The 20,890-nt window shown below is 52.8% G+C and overlaps 7 protein-coding genes across 7 annotated transcripts; 4 read left to right on the forward strand and 3 right to left on the reverse strand.

Annotated features, from left to right (window-relative positions):
• Positions 1 to 219: 219 nt before the first annotated feature.
• On the reverse strand, positions 220 to 2,103 carry J4E90_002055 (uncharacterized protein; the record flags this gene model as incomplete). Its single annotated transcript, XM_051431637.1, has 4 exons — positions 220 to 566; positions 624 to 1,036; positions 1,087 to 1,889; positions 1,939 to 2,103. The coding sequence occupies 4 exons, from the start codon at positions 2,101 to 2,103 to the stop codon at positions 220 to 222; spliced, it is 1,728 nt and encodes a 575-aa protein (XP_051294771.1).
• A 2,507-nt stretch (positions 2,104 to 4,610) lies between these two features.
• J4E90_002056 (uncharacterized protein) lies at positions 4,611 to 7,300 on the reverse strand (the record flags this gene model as incomplete). Its single annotated transcript, XM_051431638.1, has 3 exons — positions 4,611 to 6,111; positions 6,350 to 7,188; positions 7,238 to 7,300. The coding sequence occupies 3 exons, from the start codon at positions 7,298 to 7,300 to the stop codon at positions 4,611 to 4,613; spliced, it is 2,403 nt and encodes an 800-aa protein (XP_051294772.1).
• An 868-nt stretch (positions 7,301 to 8,168) lies between these two features.
• J4E90_002057 (uncharacterized protein) lies at positions 8,169 to 9,239 on the forward strand (the record flags this gene model as incomplete). The annotated part of the gene is made up of 1 exon (XM_051431639.1): positions 8,169 to 9,239. The coding sequence occupies one exon, from the start codon at positions 8,169 to 8,171 to the stop codon at positions 9,237 to 9,239; it is 1,071 nt and encodes a 356-aa protein (XP_051294773.1).
• Positions 9,240 to 12,630: 3,391 nt separating this feature from the next.
• J4E90_002058 (uncharacterized protein) lies at positions 12,631 to 14,476 on the forward strand (the record flags this gene model as incomplete). Its single annotated transcript, XM_051431640.1, has 6 exons — positions 12,631 to 12,996; positions 13,049 to 13,060; positions 13,109 to 13,236; positions 13,460 to 13,801; positions 13,940 to 14,010; positions 14,286 to 14,476. The coding sequence occupies 6 exons, from the start codon at positions 12,631 to 12,633 to the stop codon at positions 14,474 to 14,476; spliced, it is 1,110 nt and encodes a 369-aa protein (XP_051294774.1).
• Positions 14,477 to 15,729: 1,253 nt separating this feature from the next.
• Positions 15,730 to 16,890, forward strand: J4E90_002059 (uncharacterized protein; the record flags this gene model as incomplete). The annotated part of the gene is made up of 1 exon (XM_051431641.1): positions 15,730 to 16,890. The coding sequence occupies one exon, from the start codon at positions 15,730 to 15,732 to the stop codon at positions 16,888 to 16,890; it is 1,161 nt and encodes a 386-aa protein (XP_051294775.1).
• A 989-nt stretch (positions 16,891 to 17,879) lies between these two features.
• On the forward strand, positions 17,880 to 19,226 carry J4E90_002060 (uncharacterized protein; the record flags this gene model as incomplete). The annotated part of the gene is made up of 1 exon (XM_051431642.1): positions 17,880 to 19,226. One exon carries the CDS (start codon positions 17,880 to 17,882, stop codon positions 19,224 to 19,226), a length of 1,347 nt encoding a protein of 448 aa, XP_051294776.1.
• Positions 19,227 to 19,697: 471 nt separating this feature from the next.
• Positions 19,698 to 20,244, reverse strand: J4E90_002061 (uncharacterized protein; the record flags this gene model as incomplete). The annotated part of the gene is made up of 2 exons (XM_051431643.1): positions 19,698 to 19,984; positions 20,043 to 20,244. 2 exons carry the CDS (start codon positions 20,242 to 20,244, stop codon positions 19,698 to 19,700), a joined length of 489 nt encoding a protein of 162 aa, XP_051294777.1.
• Positions 20,245 to 20,890: the final 646 nt, after the last annotated feature.

Here is a 20,890-nt window from a genome sequence, read left to right on the forward strand (position 1 = left end):
GCTTTATAAGCCCCGTCAATGAACATCATCGTGCGTTGGAAGATAATCGACTTGTCGGTCGGTGTGAACCGCGATCAGCCACATTGGTGGTGGAATGGAAGTATTGTGATCAGGTGAAGAGAAAAGGATGATGTATAAAGGCTATGCTACGCTGTGGTACTTGCTAGTAAACAGATCAAAAATCAAAGGCCAATGCTCATATCGTCAGAAGCGCGATGCTTACTCCGCTCCTCTCGCACCACTTGCTTGCATGTCCGCGTCGGTGACGGGCACACTCTCCCTCCGCAATTGCTCTGGAGCTCTCGCTTCGTTGCCCTTCTTAATGCCTCTCCCTCCTGGCGTCAAGAATGTGTTGTCCAGGTTTGGTAGGTCCTCACCAGGAGTCGGAGACCAGTGCTTGCTCTTCCATGGTGTAACGTGGAGAATGTACATGGTGTCAATCTCCTCAAGAGTACGGCCGTGGGATTCGCAGAGGAAGAAGTAGACTACGACTGCACCAGTGAAACAGCAGGCGGCGAAGACATAACCGTATCTGTAGTCGATGGCAGACGTAATGTAAGGTGTGACTGAGAGTGGTATTAGTACAGTCGCGGAAAGACGTGGATGAAGTAGTATTGACTTACAGAAGGAGATGAGGAAATTCCATGTCCAGTTGCTGGCCGTTGCGAGAGCCATTGCCTTTGCACGGTATCGGCTAGGATAGATTTCTCCGATCACAGCCCAGATGATTGGCCCCCATGTCATAGCATAACCAGCAATGAAGAGGCACGCAAATGTGATCATGGCATATCCGACGGGCTGGCTCGTCGTACCGTCGCCGTTATCCAAAGCGAAGTGCCCAAGCGATGCGAAGACGAGGAAGCACATGAACATCCACAAGCCTCCAGTGATCAGTGCGGGTCTTCTTCCGAATCTCTCAACGATGTAGAGACCAGGAAATGTCATGCCAAAGTTGACGCCTCCCAGAATCATGGAAGTGACAAAAGGGTCTTCAATACCGACGGATTGGAAGATGGTAGTTCCATAGTAGAAGTAGCTACAAGAGAGTCAGTACAAGATGTGTCACATAGCTGGGTATCGACTTACTAGTTAGCGCCCGTGAGCTGCTGAAGGGCTTGCAGACCGACTCCAAGAAGCACACGATACGCCATACGTGGTCCTGTAAAGATCTCGTACCAAGGGTGGTGACCTCCGCCCGCTTGCTCGGCCTCCAACTTCTCCTGGATCTCCCGGACTTCGCGCTGGACCTCCGGGTGTTCCTGGGGGACACCGTACGTGATAGCGATGGTGTGTATCGCCGAGTCAACCTTGCCCTTGCGGTATTCCCATCGTGGAGATTCCTGCATGAAGAGAATTCCGAATATCATGAGTGCTGACCAGATGAAACCAACACCCATTGGAATCTTCCATGACGCTGAGCTACCATCGGACTTGGTACCGTAGTTGATACAATAAGCCGTAAAAATACCAAGGGTGATGAAGAGCTGGTAACAGGACACGAGTGCACCTCGGACGTAGCGAGGTGCAGTTTCGGATTGGTACATGGGCGTAAGGACCGAAAGTGCTCCTACACCCAAGCCTGCGACCCAACGACCAAGGGAGATCTGGTACCATATGTTCGTTGTAGTAATCTGTACGATGACTCCGACGCAAAAGATAATGTTCCAGAAGACGATGGAGTATTTGCGACCGAATTTGTCGGCGATGGGGGCCGCGATTAGAGCACCCATTAGGGTACCGATAGACAGCAGTGCAACGATCAAGCCAGACTTCCAGTTGCTGAAAGCGCGCTCGCCTGTTTCAGGGTCCGTCTGATCCGCGAATTTGTTCAAGAAATCTGGCATCTCCAAGAACCCAGAGATTTGACCAGTGTCGTATCCAAAGATGAACTAGGGGCTGTTAGCTGAGTACCTGCGCATTCGTTCATTTGATACGTACACCACCCATCGACACAATAATCGCCATGGCAATAATGCGCATTCGGAAGATTTCTTTGACACCGCCCTTCAACATCTGCGGCTTCTTCTCCGGATCCTGGTCCATCATCGTGGAGGAAGCAGGCGAGGCATGTGAATGCCCACGGAATCGATCGAGTATCGCCATAGCTGGTGGAAGAGAAGAGGAGTGCCGATCGAGTGTGGAGGAGGGTATCAAAAAGACCTCTGGGTCGTGGGGTCTCCAGGTCCCTATAAAGCACCCACGATTGCTCCGCTTTTGGGCACTTGGAGACCCCAATGCCGTCATAACGGCATGATTAAGCGTAAGTCTTCACCGTGTTCACCATGACTACTGCGCAGTCTAGCAAAATCCAAAGGCATCCCGTGGTCGTGCGCCGTGCGGTTGCCGACGTCATGGTTTGCGTGATCCAGGGCGGCCACTAACTGCATCGCCATCGACGACCCCGGGCAATCAAATGCTTGATACACTCAAGCTATCGGCAAGCGCTGCGGTCCTAGTGGCTGCGGGCACACTCCGGGAGCAATCTTAGAGCCTCCAAAGCTTGGCCTATGCTCTTTCCCCCGGACATCAACGTCGCAGAACGTCATCTTCACTTGGACATGTGGGGTAGCGCAAGAGCCGCTGTGTGTCAGTTGGGTTGTTCGTTGGCTATCGTCGCATCGGACCCGAGGGATGCCGATATGTCAGCGGAGGCTCGGACTTTGCCATGTCGTGGGAATGATGTTAGGTGAGGATGATGACAATGCACCGCAAGAACTCCAGCCAGCGCTGGCTTGGCAACCGGCGCGACGATCATTCAATAATAAATACCTAAGCACGTTACCTCGTCACCTTGACATTTCCAATCCTCACCACAGGATACAGGCACGAGCACGTAGACCACGATACGCATCGGACGAACGTTTACGGAGCGGATCTTGTCGGTGTTGTTCTCCATTTTTTTTCTTTTCTACGGCCCTTCGATACATGCGTATTGTGGGTCACGATCGCCACATCACGGGGCTCCCACTGCCGTTAAGAGCCTCCGGATTTGAAGAATTTGAAAGTACCCAAGTACCGGTACCTAAGTACCTACGTCATCTCGCTTTGTCACCCCTGGGCATGTTGTTCACGTTCCTAGAGTTCTAGCCTCTGCGGCCCAACTACCGGATCTGGACCTCGATATCTAAAGTTCGAGAATTGCGTTCTGCCGCAAGCTACTGCATTGATGACAATAGCTGCGAGCTTCGTACGGGAGTGCGCATGAGCGGTGCATCAAGAGCGACGACCGATCACCAGGAATTGTACAGTCTATAGAGAGCGCTGTTCCAACACTATTAGGAGCGACTGGAGAATGTTGAAAGTCTTCGGGTCGATGGTTTCGTGTAACACACACGCATGCATGCAACGACAGCTCGAGCACTCGTCTTTCCATGAGTAACAAAAGCACATAAACCGTCCGCTGTAGTCGTTCCTTCTTCTTTCACGTTGACGCTAAAGTATACATACACACTTCGCATAGACAGACAGAAACATGCGCGCCAATCCTACCTGCCATTTCTACCGATTCCATCAGTAACATCAGCTGAGGTGTGACCAGACTGTCGAGTATCGAAGTAAGCTCACCTCCGTGCACGAACCCGCTGCAAACCAGAATCGTCGTTTCCTGCTGGGAAGAACACCTCGTCTGTGCGATACACTGTTGAGAGCGGGTACACGATCCGTGCCTCTCCAGTTCCTGACGTGGCGTGAGCCAACCACTTCCTATCTACCCACATAACAAACGAAAACTGTCCCGATACGGCAACTGTACTGAATGAGTGTTGATCGTAGGTAAGAGACACGGGTACGGCTTCCGATTAATTAGAATTCCACCAGGTTAGACATCTGTGGGTAGCGTACCCGAGACATGGTTTCTTCTCCAGCTCGATCTAGTTGGAGTTAGTTATCCAGCTGTACGACTACCTTTCTCACCAACGTTATTTGCAACGACAAAAACCTTTTGCTGTTGTTACTCTTGCTATATACATTCGTTTGAGGGCAAATATCTATTCTCGCGGATATAAGAACCGGGTATAGCGCCGCCTACCGATCAAACCTGGGAAGCTATATATGATACCAGCCCGTGCATTCGTATTGGCACATTTAGTCCTGGTCGTACAGGTCTTGAGTGCGTACCACAATAGGCAATTTCGCAGTTCGGACCGACAGGCGTCGAAACTAGGCGTCAGACACGGCTACATTTGCCGGCGAGATACGCTTCGTGTAGTGTACCAAGGAGTCTATCGGCGTTACTGTGACGCTACAATGGCTAGTTACAACAAGGAAGGGAAAGAGAACGACGGACTTGATGAGTCTGTACGGACTTGAAGTTCATCGTTGGATATTGTGGATAGATGCAAAGATTGCAATTTTATTACAGCTATATGAGCACCGTCCATTCCGACTTCAGACCAAGGAGAGACTACTTTTACCTAGTGGCCCCAACAAGGAGTCGAGACATCCAGACATCGCGGTCGACTATCCTCAGCATCCGGGCGGAAAGCATAGAAAGCACATGTAATACGAACGCCTTGATTTTCCTTTGAGACCTACCCGTACCCACCCAGAGAAAGATGCAAGTAAGTAGTATTGAGGCACCGTCGCAATGCTAAAGGTCATTTCGTGAAGCGTTAATTAGGGTTCGTCGTGTTGTTGAAGGTGCCCGACATGCCTCGATTGGGCATGGCAGGAGCGTTGTTAGCAATCCCTGATGACGGTACTCGCGTCATGGAGGGTAGCGCAAACGGTGGGGCCGGTGCAGGAGCTGGAGGCTTTCGAGGTAGATGTGAAGGTGTACCATACTTTGCGATGCTGCTTTGGGATGAACCCGGGTCACCAGACTGAGAAGCAGTTCGGTTCATGGATATGGCTGAGTTGTTTCCCTGCATACTTTGAGGCGACCCAAACGGCGGTGTGGAGACAGCGGAAGAGTTAGGTCTTGACATCTGTCCAGGCATAGAAGCCTGGGCAGACATTTGGTATCCACCATAGCCGTTCATCTGAGGCTGTCCCTGCATCATGTTTTGTTGCATTCCAAAGGGCATGTTACGTCCACCGGGCACAAAAGCTTGGGTTTGCGGGTTGAACTGACCCCGGTTATAACTTCCAGGAAGAGGGTGCTGGTTGCGGTTGGGCTTTCCGTTGTACGCATTTGAGGCGAACTGTCCATATGGGTAGCCAGGCATAGGTGCCTGGTGAGGTGCGGACATTGGCCGGTTGCCGGGACCATTTTGGGCACCATATGCGCCTTGACCCATATGGAATGATGGCTGCTGGTTTGGTTGAGACCAGCCTGAGTTCATAGGCATATGTTGAGGTTGCTGATAGGTATCTTGGTAAGACGCCATCTGTGGATTGGCCATCTTTGGGGTGACCTGGGAGGGCATACCAGCGTTCTGGAACGATGAAATACCCCGCTGGAAGTCCGTTGATAGATCATACCCATTCGGCATCTGTCCATAATTGGGGTACGTCATCATCGACCCATTGGGAGCCTGGTACTGCTGACCAGCCCAGCCATACTGTGACTGCGCTTCCGGGGGCATCATGCCCGGATACGGGTTGCTGTATGTTGCCGGAGGCGATGCGCCAGGGTTCATAGTCGCATACGGCGCGTTCTGAGCAGGTGCTGGGTAGCCGTTGTAGTAGACCGCATTGTCTCCAGTATATGTAGCCACAGGGTACTGTTGCGGGTAGTAAACATTGAAGCGGGACCGAGCCTGGAAGTCGTCGTCGTCGTAGTTACGCTGCTTCTTGGGTTTCTTCTTCCCGGCAGCTGAACTTGATCGTGAGATGTCCTTCCCTTTTTCTTTGTCCTCTCCAGATCCGTTGGCTTCGGCCGTACCGGGCTCTTCACTTTCCGCACTACCAAAGATGCGCTGACGAGCCTCACGATATCGCGCCTCTCGCTCCTCTCTGGATAGAGCGGCTTTGTCTTTGTTGCCTTCACCATCGTTGCTGCCCTCGCTGCCACCCATTTCAGAGGTCGTCTTCGAGGCATTCTGCGAGTTAGCTCCAGTGTTTGTACCTGATTTGCCATCGTCGCGGCGCATGATCTTCCGAGCAGGGAGCTCTACGGGAGGTGTATTGGTGCCCTTGGCGGGATCTACCATCTGTGAAACGGGGGGAGGACTACTAGTCGTAAGCAACAGAGCACGCGAAGCTTGATGAATACATACATTCTACAGTAAGGGGTACGTGTAATTTTTACACCCGTCATGGTGTTGTCAACTACATGGCCGAGCAAGTAGTAGTCGGCAAGACGATGAGCAAGCATCCTGTAAAATGTATTACAGTTCGGCAGACACAATTCGTTTTCACTGCGTACCGTTAGTAGGAAGTTCTGGCAGATCCGCCACGCATGACATACCGAGAGTCTTTGATGAAATCAATGAAGTCTTGTTCTATCTTCACAACGAACAGCCGATCACGTGGAGACCGTAGCGCCTCGAGCAACTTCTCGTCTGGAATGGCGGGCATGTTCGGAACACCATTCAGTGAAGGCATGCCGTTGACAAGAGGCTGTGGCATGGGCCCCGCGCCGTTCAGCGACTGGTTAGGGTCGTACAATGTTTGCGGACCATTGGGTAGCGTAGGAAACCGACCTGCGGGAACCCCTCGATGGGGTTGAGGATTCATCACAGCTATTTCATGTAACTGGTCCCGAAAGGCACGCGCGGCGCCATGATCAGACCCCTGCCTGGAGTCTGCAACGACCGAGTCCGGCGGAGACGTGACATCCTCTTCCTCGACTGCCCTGAGGCTAGCACTGTCATCCGGGCGTAAGGACTCCTTCTCGTCCAGTGCAAATGTTGTCGCAGAAGCAACACTCTTTCCGTCAATGCTGGGAGGTTTCCCAGATCCATCTGATGAAGATAGCTGAGTGCTGCTGTCCTCGGTGACAGACACCTTTACCACAGCCGCAGACTGAGGCCTATCGGGGACATCTCCTTTTGCATCCGTGGAGCGTGTTTCTGAAAGCTCAGCAGGACCTGTCTGTTGCGCGGGCTGCGATATGGCATTCTCGGCGTTGCTGCTCGCATCGATATCTTCTCGCCTTTCCGCAAGTATTTTGGGTGCTGCTTCGCCATGCAGGGGTGTGGGGCGCGCCTTCTGAGCGACCGCGGGTATTCTGGGTGTCGCGACAGGCGGTCTCGCTTTCGGAGCGGAATCCTTCGACATCTGAGGCTTTATGGCGGAAGCCGCAACCTAGCGCTGTTAGCACACCGCCCATGGAAATTGCTTCTTGAAATCCTACCTTGGCGAACGACAGAGGCCTTGGAGGCGCTTGTTCTGTGGAAGCCGGTGTCGCAGATGCCATGGTTGTGAGGCGATGTTTGGTACGGTAGAAGACTAGATAGGTGGTAGGTTGCGACGTAGATGGCCTATGCGCAGTGCGCGGTAGTTGCCCAAACGCGGGGATGGCGAGACGGGCTTTTAGGCAGTCTCGCAGCAGTAAGGCTGCTGAACGAAGCGACAGACGCCTGCTGGTGTAGCCGAAAGAATCACCAAGCTCAACGCCGTACGTGGGTCGTCGTGGACGAGAATGAAGGTGGTGTTAACCGAAGTGATGGACGTAATTTTTTTCAGGAAATAGGGTGCTCAAGGAAAGTCGCGATAACCGGAGCCAGAAAGCTGGACATGTTGGTGTGCCGACATTCGTGGGAAAAGTGTAGAGGTGTATGGGTTTGCTGGGAGCCAAGGTGAGGTAGCCTTGACGACAGGCCTGCGACGACGGAGTTTGGACGTCTAGCGTGTAAGAAGCTGCCAAACACCCAGGTGTAGGGCGCGAGACAAGGGGACGACGGGTGAATTGGGTCGTCGACGGGGAGCAGTACAGGGCGGGCGGGGACCGGGCTGTTATGCGGGGTGCAGCGCAAGGCGAGTGAAGGATAGAGAAGCGATGATGGAAGCCGCCCGTGGGCGGGCTTAGTCATGCCGCTCCGCCCAATTCTCCGGCCAAGCTGAAGCTGCGCCTTACCGCTTGCGACCAAGGCCCGTCGCGTTTCCTCGCCGAAAGTGACAGAAGAAGATTGAACTTGGCGAGGCTTGATTGCGTCTTTACCGGCTGCTGCTCTGACGCAAGAGTCGCGTCGTGCTCCTTTCCCTCCATTCCCATCAGCAATACCAAAGGACTCCGCCAACAAAAATACCCTTTGGATTCGACCTGTACCGCATCCAAGTCCGCCATGTTCCGCCGCCCGGGTGCAGGCCGCTCCAAGGCTTCCGCAGATACTCTCTGCCAGAAGTGCTTGAAGAGAGGACACTACAGCTACGAGTGCAAGGCGCCCGCGCAGGAACGCCCGTACAAGTCTCGACCTTCTAGGACACAGCAACTACTCAACCCCAAACTGCAGCCTAAACTCACCACCGAGGTACCCGAGGACCTGCTGCGCAAGAAGGGCGTCGCCGATGAGATTTTGAAGAAGAAGGAAGAGGATCGCAAGCGCGCGCGCTCACTCTCTACGTCGTCTGTCGACTCTGTCTCCACCATCTCGACCAACCGCTCCCGTTCCCGCTCGCGATCTCCCCCACAACACAAGCACAACGGACGAAGACATCATGGGGACCACGACAAGGCGCTGCGGAAGCGTAGCAGGCGCTCGGTCTCTATGGACTCGCGCTCCTCACGCGCATCCGATACTGCAGACAGGAACACACGGCGGCGCATGAGCTCCTTCAGTCCTGGTGAGCGAGGCCGCCGAAGAACCAGATCCAAGTCAAGATCCAGGTCAGCGCGCATGCAGATATCACATGAGAATGCCAGGGGAAGAGCGCCGCGAAGCATGAGTGATAACAACAGGTCGCGGAGCAGGAGTGCAAGAAGAGACAGGCGGCGACCAGCTCGACGGTCAGTCTCAAGATCGCGGTCGGGGAGCGCGGATCCCATGGATACATCAGACGAGCGCAACCCACCAAACGGAGCCCCAAGAGGCCAGCCAAGCGTCTCGCATTCAGTACATCGTGAGCCTTCCAGGTCACTCTCGCCATACCATAGCAGTCGCGATCGCAGCCCGAGTCCCTACTCCAAGCGCAAGCCTGTACGCCGATCGCGTAGCCCACACGAGGCAAGAAATGGAGGACGGGCCCGTGACAGTCCGCGTGGACCGGCAAGAAACCGTTTCGACGATCGGGCAACCGTCGCGAACAGCAGAGTTGCGCCGCCGCCAGCGCAAGCACCCCCACCCTCACAAAGAGAGCGCAGCCTGAGCCCATACAGCAAGCGTTTGGCCTTGACCAAAGCCATGCAGTCAGGGTAGACAGAACAGGGATTTTGTTATTTGGGCAAATGGCCAAAACTGTATACCGGCACTTGAAAACTTGCATTGAAAGTAGACGGTGGGCAAAGGACAGTCGTAGCACAATGGGTCCACCTCATACAAGAAAAAAACTGAACAGGTCTGCAGGCTACATTAAGCCAAGGCCTTGCAAAGGCGGTGACCCAGCGCCAATGTAGGCTCCAGGCTGTTCAAGTTTTTCTAGGTTGGCGTGGGTCATAATGGGCAATCAAAGTCGGAGGCGCTATATTGGCTTCTGTGGGCTGGGGGTCTGGGACTGGACCAATACTAAGCATTGTGGGAAGGCGTTTCTTAATAATTTAATTGCCAAACGAATAGAGTCAAATAAGCTTTTGCATTGTTCTTCGTACGCCTCTTCTTTCTTCTTGTTCAAATGACTTTTGTATGATACCTATTCCTCCTCCTCCCACCTGATCACCGTCCCGATTCTGTGCCAACATCAACCAACTAGACGGTACTCGTCCCATGTCTTGACATGCCATCTGCCATGTCAACTCCCTCACCTTCAAATGTCAATAAAAGAGCTGCTCATGGTTAATTACCAGACGATTACTAACAACATACCGAATTCCAACCGTAGCCCTTCGTCGATGAAAGGCTACGGTTTGTATGAACGAGGCCTCAATTGCGTTACCGAGGATTCTCAGTTGAATCCGAAGACCCACTGTCGTATCGAGATAGGATCGCGACAGGACGAGTCCTCTGTAATGTTCTCTTCCATGTAGTTGACGACTGCGGAGGGCGACTGTCCATATACCCACTTGAAAGCATTTTCAATTATTCCGAGGTCATCATCCCCATAACTATCGTAAATGAGGAATCTCGCTGCGAAATCGTTCCGAGTCTGTTGATGTTGGATATATTGCCCAAACGTGATGTTGCAGCGTTCCCGGATTTTTCCAAAGTCTGCCATGGCTTTCAGGTAAAATCTCCCGAAAGCGAGCGCTTGGCGGCTCATCAAGTCAGCGCGCTGTATCTGTCCGAGTACATTGCTGTAGGCTGCTTCAATGATAGCGTGCACCAGGTCCGAATCCGTCAAGCTTTCTAGACAGTGCAGGGTGATGCTGGCGCATATGTACAGCTTCATCGCGCAGTCCACGATGAAGGCCAAGAGGACTGTATCAGGCTTGTTGAATCTACCATGCTCGATTAGCCCCAGTGACCATAGGGTCTCTTCAGATGAAAACCATGGTGTACCGTAGGGTCCTGGTCGTGGCACGAAGGTGTTGATTGGGGGTGCTTTAGGGGCGCAACATAAGGGCAGCACCGTCGTATCATCTCGGGAAGGTCTCCGGACTTGCTGATTAGAATCTCCGAATATCATGGCGTGATGACTCGCGCCTTCCTGGGCCGATTGCATGTGGAAGCTGGATTGATGTCGACCTGCGAAGATCTGACCTGGCTGAGGATCCGTGTAGAAAGACATACTGAGTGATACTTAAGGAAAGACAAAAGTACCCTTGCGATATTGGAAAGCCTTTATACATGCTATCGATTACTATCTGTTCACTTGCATAATTGATATTATGGTTGGGCTAGTGATTTTTCTTGGGGTGCATGGAGAACCTTGGTTGACGCGGGCAAGACACGCAATACTCTAAGAAGATACTGGAACATGATGGCCCTTTGTACAAATCAAGATGTGATGTGAAGTATCTCCCGCGGAGTGTACATAATGATGATGAGTTGTGTTGTTGGCCAAACCCGCCCGAGGTCATGACGCGAAGACGGACGGGAATTGCGAGCTAGATAAGCCGCTAGCGCGCCAAGCAAATTATTTGTGCCATTCAATTTTCTCCGCGAAGCTCCTGCTCTTCTTTTCTTCACATATTGTCAACGGTCTCCAATAACCCTAAGGTCCTTCCTCTACGAATGGATTTGCCTTTTCCAGAGCAGACCCAGAAGAAATGCACAGCCGTTCTAATCCTGCAACTCGTCCACGTCGACTTCGGTCGGTATTGGAGTTGCGGGTTCGCTTTAGGCCAACATACTTCGATGCGCACCAATCTCAGGGGCCTTGTGACCCTGATGTCGACGCCGCCGTGATGAAGAGATGTAGATTTCATGGCGGAGATAATTCCCTGATGATTATTATGCGTGGCGTTGGGGCCTATATGCGTTGACCCGTCACCGGTATCTAGGTCCGCCCCCACCTACTGGTAACCATAAGCTGCATGGAGCTGGAAAAGGAACCAACCATTCGTGGTGATTGGTTTGCTGCTGAAGTTCGTTGTCGTGCGGACCTAGACTGTTGGGGTCAATGGCTACGAGTAATGCTGGAACACCCAGCTGAAAGACTCCCCGCGCCTCCACCCTGTGTCACTCCACAAGAAGCGAGATACGCAGCTTTGGATTGGCGGACAAGAGAGCGGCTGAGAAGCGGCTTCGGATTCAGCCTGAGTACGACGCCAGACCACTGGTCCCAATAACGGCATTTTCTTAACCTGTTGCTTTGATTCGGTCGTCCATGCCACACGCGGTATTCGTCGCAGCAGGGCACACTTGGCAGGTCGGCGCCGCATTTTCGCTGACTCTAACCCAGACCTATGTCTTTCTTCGGTCAGACGCCTCTGTCGGGCCTGCAGATCACTCGTGTTTCCTATGCTGTGACTCCATTGGCGACCTGCGTCCCACCGCTGCTTGTATGGCTGAGAAGAGGGTCGCCTAGCAATATTACGATGCAGTCAGATCGGTAAACCGGATTGCATCCCAACGAAGTGCGCCACGAACGACAATCGCGGACCTTCCACCTACACGCTCCTGGTGCCTTCTGTGAAGCACAATCACAGGCCTACACATCTCCACTCTAACGTCTGCGGCCCGCCCCTCTTTCTACGGCATCCTACAGCTGTCATTGCTTTGAAATACAGACCTCTCGCATTTCCTGCGTCTCACGTGTGCATGTTCAGGAACGTCATGAATGCATATCATGGCCTTCAATCTTCCAGGCGTGCTTGTTCTACTTAGCCTAATCACCCAATCGTCATCACAGCAGGATGATCCCGTCAAAGGATTCTGTCGACGATGGGGTCACTCAACGGCGCAGGTCGACTCAAGGCTTTACATCGATGGCGGCATGATCGGACAAGTCCCCTTCAGGTCAAACTACTCAAGTAAGTGAAGCTTGGAATACTTCTAGATTCTGTCTCAGCTGTCTAACTATCGATCCCTAGATGATTGGCTTTTGTTCAGTGATTTGAACACTTCGACCGTCGATGCGGGAATGCCAATGCAGTCCGCGTACTCAAAGCCCGGTCATATACCTACCGTTTCAGGCGGCTATACTTGGGCAGATGAAACGAACAAATGCTTCTATCAATTCGGTGGAGAGTTTGCCCCAGGCACTAGCCCCATGGATTTCAGCATGTGGACCTACGATGTTCTTCTCAACCAATGGAATACTACTGAAACAATTGGCGAAAAGAACCCGCAACGAGTATCGTATGGCGCAGGAACGCAAGTCGAAAGTCGTGGGCTGGGATTCTACTTTGGCGGCTGGCTCAGCAACAAAACAACACCCGGTTGGACTGGACCCCCAATGGCTACGACCGGTCTGATGCGATTTGACATGTCTACCGGCGACTTACAGAATACAACCGGTCCAGATGATATTGGGAGAGCTGAAGGACAACTAGTATTTCTACCTGTCTCAGATAGCGGTGTGCTTGTTTATTTCGGTGGCATCGAAGACTCGTACCGCAACGGTAGCTTTGACGCAGTAGGTGCAGATGAAACCCCAGCTAAGTCTTCGTGCTAACTAGTCGTATCAGGCAAACATGAGTGTATGTCATCGAGAGAGCTGTTATGTTTGGCACAGCTAATCTATCTAGACCATACATGTCTACGATATGGCTTCATCGAAATGGTATACACAGACTGCTTCCGGCGATATACCTGACACCCGGAGGCAATTCTGTGCTGATGTCACCTGGCCCGATGACCAGTCGTCTTTCAACATGTAAGCAAATATTTCTGGTCGTACAGCTGTGAAACACCTGAAGCCGGCTCTGGAGATCGTCAATATACAAACAAAAAAAGGTCACCGAAGCCTGAGATACCCCAAGATTGCTCAGAATATCAGACGTCGCTTCGCTATGATACGCTGCCACTGTTGCAGTATCGTCTGTAGACTTAGTATACAAAGTGCGCTATATTGCTCGAGTTATGCTGACGGGCAACAGATACCTGTATGGTGGACACGGCTTCGAAAAAGCAGCAGCGTACGACGACGTCTACATCCTATCGCTTCCATCATTCACATGGATCAAGGTCTTCAGCAGTGATGACGTTCCCTCTCAAGTTGGTCACGGCGGTTGTAGCGCAAACGTCGTCAACCATGCGCAGATGTTAGTCATAGGCGGCTGGTTTCCCCTCTACGACAAATGCGATGCACCCGAGGGACAAGGACAACACAACATGGTTTTAGGATACAACGGTGGAGACTCGAAGCTTTGGGACAAGTTTAGCCCTCAGCTAGACGACTACGTAGTACCTTCACCTATTATTGCCGCAGTTGGAGGCGGGTACGTCTTTACGGTCCATATCAAAAGTTGTCACAGCTAATAAGAACAGGCCTACCGGAGGTGCTACAAAGACTTCGCCAGCAACCTGGGGCCATCCAGATCTCGCTACTTACTATACACTCAAACCTACTTTCACAGCAAGATCGGCAACTCGCTCTCTTCCCTCAGCTACAGAGTCAGCATCTGGTGGAAGCTCAAAGAAGTCAAACGTAGCAGCCATCGCTGGCGGCACAGTTGGAGGACTGGTGGCACTAATTGTTCTTCTGTGTCTTATACTCTTCTGCTTACACCGACGAAAGAAGTCTTTGAAGAAGAAAGAGGCCGAGACTCCATCTAGTCTCCCACCTGCTGAACTTGCCACCACGGTTCCCCATGAGATGGCCGACACAGATGCTAGCAAGTATGTTTCCATGCACGATCAGGCAGGTTCTATCGCCCTTGCTCATTATCCTGGTCATGTTCAACAACACTCACACTCCGCTAGCCACGAATACAACTCGCCCTACTCGGCTCAAGGCCCTCCCTCGTACGGTCACGCTCCCCCATACATATCTCCTGTTGAAGGGGGGCACACAGGTCGGTCACCACCTGGAGAGCAATTCTTTACCGACGACGTTCGCAACTCTCCGCCAGGTCCTTGGAGCACCCAGGTTCAATATCCTCATTCTGCACTGAGCCAAGACGGTCAACATTCGTATCCCACTCCAACCACAGCACGACAGTCTCCGAGTGATGCGCCTCAACAGCAGGTTCCAATCTACTACCCACGACCCAGCGATCCATCGACGCGTGCGCAATACTCCCCACCTTTGTTCCCCGACAACCAAGGAAGTCCGACAAGGACTCAATATAGTGGCGACGAACAACCCCGCAACATCAGCACTACGCACACTCCAGCGCATTTCTATGCTCAGTCACCAACACATGGATCTCCCGGGAGAGACAATAGGAGACCCATACAGGGTAGATTTGTGGAGGAGGGACATATGTGAGATGGATACATTTCTGAGCTACTTACGAGTATGTAGAAGGAGCATATTCGAATCCCGGTACATAGCTATCATATCTCAGCAGTGGATAATTTGGTTTCTTTAACGAAGCTGTTAAAACCCCCTTCTGCCAGGCTACAGCTAGAACATACGGGATCCGGAGCCAACTTCTCCATGGAGAAGTCTAATATCCGTTGACGTATCGTGCATACGCAACTAGATTTGGATAATATAGCATCTCGGGCCATGTTCTCCTTGGGAAGAGCGCTTCGACTGCCGCCATATCTTCGCTAGTCCAGTTCACCACAAGAGGGTTCCATGCTCTCCCATCGAGAGCCTTGTCGCACTGTGCTAAGTGGAAAAGTGCGAGTGCGGAATCGAGATTAGTTGTTCCCCACTCGACGGGCCAGATGTCTGGGATGTCGTCTTCGCGAGCTACCGGCACATCTTCCATGGAGAGCTGGTCTATGCTGGTAGCCTGCTTCTGCGTGTTTGGGAGGCGATCAGTCATTCTCAGCGATATATGGCTACTAGGATAGATACAAGTAATGCAATAGCGAAGAGGTCAGGAAGACAGGAGTTTTGCCGGTAATGTATCGCCCAAAGTCATCCAAGCCATCACGACGGACATGTTGGGAAGGTCGTGAAGCTGTCAGCCTTTGATGTAACTTGCACATAAGCGTGACGACAGGTTAGATTAATAGGCAAAGGCCGCGGAGAACCAAGTGTGAAGCTGTACAAATCTGGATCGAGTGAGTGTTGAGGTCTGACAGTCATGTTGGAGTTGGGGATTCAATACTAGCGCGTTAACACGTGTGATCGCGCTTCAGTTCCGCCGACGCTCACACGTCACCCACACGTTTGGTCGAATGCAAGGACACATGTCCTCAGCGACACCACAGCCCTCGCCGACTCGCCCATGATAACGCGACACCCACAATGTTCAACGTGCGCTCGATTGTGCTGCTGGTAGTGTCCTACGTCGTCATCCCGCGCCTGACGTTTCTCCCCCAGAATGTCCACTCCATCCTCATCATCTTCGGGCCCTTCCTTATACCCCGCGTCCTCGACTGGATCAATCTCGCGCGCGCGACCGGACGAAGCGTACCAATACGGCCGACGCCCCCGAGAGTCCAGCAGGCGCTGAACTTGCTCTTCGCGAGCGCTGTCGCGTGCCTCATTCTTTCCTTGTCGCGGTTCGCACCGGACAACATATTTCTCAAGACACAGAGCCACATACGGACCGAGACGAGTGTCTTGTTTGCGCGGCTACGGCACCTCCGGCCGCTTACAGACGAGGACGATGCCTTGCGGACAAAGTTCACCTCGAGTGTGCGCAACAAACTGTTATACCTGGCATATGGCCCGGACACGCTGTTGAACTGTGTCTGGTGCACCACAGCCAACGGAAACGACCAGCAAAACCACTTCTTGTACTCGCTCCCCAAGATCGTCACATCGCACATATTTCAACTAGGGGTTCTTGGTCTCGCGACGTCATCGCTTGTGGGAAGTGAAGGCTCGCGGTTCCGCACACACGCAACGATTGTGGGACTGCTCATGATGGTGGTGGAAGTGTGGTACATGGGCACGTACGACATCACGCTCAACAAGCGCGCACAGTACGTGCAAGATATCGATTCGGCCTACTGGCGTGTCCGCTTTCTACGCTACGTCACCTTCGCAGTGGTAGACATGGCTTTCGCATTTGTCCTCTGGGCTACAAGCACGAACCGCTGGCTCGCCAAGCCTGTATCCATCGCCGAACGCATCGAAGCAACCACACGAACGTCCGAAGACACCTTCAACAAGATGCGCGCGCTTGCTCTACTTACAAACTCGGTAAACCGCGATCCAGCGTTGCGAGGCGTGCGCGAGGAATACTGGAGAACGGAGGGCAAGGTTACAGCGGAAGTCGTGCAGGACGAACTTGTAACGGAACAAATCAATGCTGCAATCAGCAGGATGGACTTCAGCACGCTTGAAGGACGAGTTGGCGAGGTTGCAGATGGCATCATGAAGGGCATCGATAGCTTGAGGGCAAGCCAGACATTGGCGGCGAGTCAGGTCAGCGATCCGTTGTCATCTCCGGCATCGTGAAGTTCACTTTGCGACGGATAGAGGTGGTGGCGGGCTATGTACGGAAACCCATACAGAAGTACGTGCAGGCATCGTGACGGGGCTTCGGTAGATAGCGCCATTGAAAAGACTGCAATCGGCATGGCCGTCGTAGAATATGATACCCTGTTGTTTTGAAAAGGTCACTTGAGCATTTTTTTCCCTGCGGTGAAGTTCCCCATCGCTTGTACCGCTGATTACCGAGCTACGTCGCCCTCTCCCACGAGACCCCAACTTCATGCTCTGGAAGTTCAGTCCGACATCGCAGATACTGCGCATCATCACTCGTGCTACCCCGACATTTAAACAGGCCCGATATTGCACCGCTTGTTATACAATCCCCCATCTCCATGTCCGGGGATCGGACGCGCGAACTGGTCGCGGATACTAGCGGTAGGTACAAGGATACCGCAGGCTCGGCACACACGCCCTACGCCCGCCATGCGCATCCTTAGTCCTCAGGTACGCTAACGTCACGACCCCGGTTTCGACGGCTTCTGGAAGACGCGTCTTTCGGCGTTCTCTTCGACGGCAAATTGCTTGTGTGATGTCCAACCAACGAGAAAGACGTTTGATGTCATAGAAGGAAGAGGCAAACGGGCGCAATCAGTCTCCAGACTGGTTTCTCTGGAGAGAGGGTCTAAATCGGCTGCAAGTGGAACCCTTTATCTTTGCATTCTTGAAGGGAACACACTAGACCGCCGCCGTAATCCGCAGGCGGCTGGGCAGACATTACATCGATGGATCGTTCGGGTAGGTGGGTTTGCTCCCGCGCGTGTGATAGGGACGCGTGTGACTCTTGACCGAATTTTTTCAAGGCCTTTGTATAAGAGCACGTCAGGTACCCATCTTCTCATCCCACATTGAACTACTTACTTCCCTACCATACAGAAGCAACCCTAGATTCTTTGTCTACCCGTTGCTATCTCAATTGATAGCTTAACGACTACCCGATCTTACACACAGCAATCATGGCACCCAGCGCCGTCACACCCCCGAACCATATCGAGACTGTTACCGAACTTACCCAAGACGGCATCAAATCTGCGCTTCTCAAGAACGCCCCAGCACAAATCGACTCTGCATCGCTCACAAACTCCATCACTGCCACACCACCAAACGAGCCCGCAAGCAAAAGCCAAGATGTCGTCGACGCACCTCTCGCTGAACTCGATGCCTCCAAGGTTTCTTGCACATACACCAGCACCCCGCGCTCCGTTCCCGCTGTAGGCTCAGCAGAGATGGCCAGCCAGAAGGTCTGCACCGACCACATGGTGCAAGCTCAATGGAATGTCGAGTCCGGCTGGGCAGCACCTGAGCTCAAGCCCTACGGTCCGCTTTCTCTCGCACCCACAGCCTCATGCCTGCACTACGCAACCGAATGTTTCGAAGGCATGAAGCTGTACCGGGGATACGACGGCAAACTTCGTCTTTTCCGCCCAGACCTGAACTGCCGCCGCATGCTCATGTCCACGAACCGTATCGCTCTCCCCGCATTCGACCCCGAGGAACTCCTCAAGCTCATTGTCAAGCTTTGTGCCACCGATGGTGCCAAATGGCTCCCCAAGGACCGACCAGGACAGTTCCTCTACATTCGTCCCACCATGATTGCTTCCGACCCCGCTCTCGGTGTTGAGCGACCGAAAGAGGCTCTTCTGTTCGTCATCCTGTGCTGCTTCGCACCCATGGGCGACATGAGCGGTGGTATCAAACTGCTCGCTTCCCAAGACGACATGTGCCGCGCATGGCCCGGCGGTTTCGGTTACGCCAAAGTTGGTGCCAACTATGGTCCCTCGCTGGTTGCCCAAGGCGAAGCGAGAAAGCGAGGATACCACCAGATCCTCTGGCTCTTCGGCGACGACTGCACCATCACCGAGGCAGGCGCGAGCAACTTCTTCGTTGTGTGGAAGACCAAGGAGGGAAAGCTACAGCTTGTCACTGCCGACCTCAACGAGCGTATTGTCCTCGACGGTGTCACAAGGAGATCCATCCTAGAACTCGCCCGCTCAAGACTCACTTCTTCGTCCCCTTCAGCCGATTTGGAGACTCTCGAGGTTGTTGAGCGCAAGTTCAACGTCTTTGAGATTGAGGAGGCGGCCAAGGAGGGCCGTCTTGTCGAGGCTTTTGCGGCTGGTACGGCGTGGTTCGTTGCTCCTATTAGCCAGATCCACTTCCGAGGAAAGGATATCGAGGTCCCTATGGTCAAGGGCGACTCTGGCGCGTACGCGAGCTACTTCAAGAGCTCCCTCAAGGGCATCATGTGGGGTAGCGACGGTATGGAGGGACACGAGTGGGGCCGTGTTATCGACGAGGAGTAGATGTGTTGACACAAGTGGTGTTGGAGTTGCATGTGCATGGAAAAATGGCGTTTTGTTTCTTTCGGTGGTCGGCCATATCTTTTCGGTATCGAGCAAAAGCGAGGAGCATGGGGACTGTTTAGTTGTACGTGCGTGTCATTTCCTTGCAATAAGGGTTGCTGAGAATATAGAGCCTAAATGATCAGTCCATATTCAAATTCTACTAGATGTCACCTACATCATACTCACCATTTCAATCCTGTTACTCGCATCACACTTTCCTGGACAAGTCATAAAGCAGAGACCTATCTCTTAGATACCGAGATATTGAAGCATCGATTACCACAACAATAAAACGAACATCACGAGACACACATCACTCACGCACACAGTCCAAGTTGTCCAGCAATCGCCAACACTTCGTATCCCCGATTAAAGATTATCCTATTCACAACTACACGAACCACAAGTCCATCTCTCGAACATGCTACTCTACAACAGACCAGCGAACATGGCAACAATGGCCGCACCGGCAGGTACACCGAAAGAGCTACCGGCACCCTCGAAGCTGCTGGCAGTCGCGCTGGGCGCAGACTCGGACTCGGATCCAGTGCCAGTAGCGCTGGTCATGGCGCTGGTAGCGCTAGCAGCAGCGTGGGATTGTGTGGCAGCGACGCTGGCAACGGAAGCCATGGAGGAGGAAGCAGCGGCGCGGAGGGGCTCGGCGGCACCGCAGTAGGAGGTTACGGTGTTCTGGACGGGAGGCTTCTCGAGGGAGTCTAAAGCAATAGGTTAGATCATCTGCTGACTTCTTTGTCGTTTAGTAGGTTGACTTACCAGGGCAGTTGTTGTAGCAGACGAGAACGTCACGGTAGACGTCGCAGAGGCAGATGAAGTCGTTGCCGTTCTTGTTGCAGTCATCGATACGACCTTGGTAGCCCTGGACACAGGTGTCGACAATGTTCTGGGCGTCGCACTTGTCCTGCGCAGCAACGAAGCTGGCAGTGGCGGCAAAGGCAATAGCAGTGATGAAACGCATCTTGATATTCGACGATTGGTTCGGAAGGGTGAAGTAGGTATAGATATCGAGGAAGTCGGTTCAAATTAAAAGGGTATTAAGCTGTAAAACCGTTGATGCCCAAAGCGAATGGTGGGTATCGTAGTCTGAGTAGTGAATATCACCGAGAAAGGTAGGAGGACGGATAGACTTCGAGGAGTGCGACGACGAGAAGAAGAAGAGGAAGAGAAGAGACAGCGACGACAGGGGAGTAAAAGAAAGGCCATGATTTAAACTTTCCACCCCTCGGGAAACCCGCAATCCCTAATCCCCTCTTGTCAAACACCAAACAAAACCAATAACCTTAATCCCCTTTCCCCGGAAGTACCAAGACTGAGAGTCAAGGCGACAGACAAAAAGCATCAGTGCTTCCCCTTGCCGCGCATCTGCTCAAGACACGGGGCTAACGCCGTGTCGCTTAGTGTGTGCCAGGCTCGGAAGATAATAGCGGAAGAGAGGTGATTTAGCGCGCCGGACGCTGTCTCCTCCCTCCCAAAACTAAAATTAGTGATTTCAATGCACCAAGAGCGTATTTTTTGCCTCTTGTCTGGTGTATCCACTATTGTTTCCTTCGCCGCTCGATGGGAGGTGGGTAGGACGCAGCTGAGCTGGCACATGCAAGCACAGC

The sequence above is a fragment of the Alternaria incomplexa genome (assembly GCF_024043165.1).
Source record: "Alternaria incomplexa strain BMP 0042 chromosome Unknown scaffold_2, whole genome shotgun sequence".
Lineage (NCBI taxonomy): Eukaryota > Fungi > Ascomycota > Dothideomycetes > Pleosporales > Pleosporaceae > Alternaria > Alternaria incomplexa.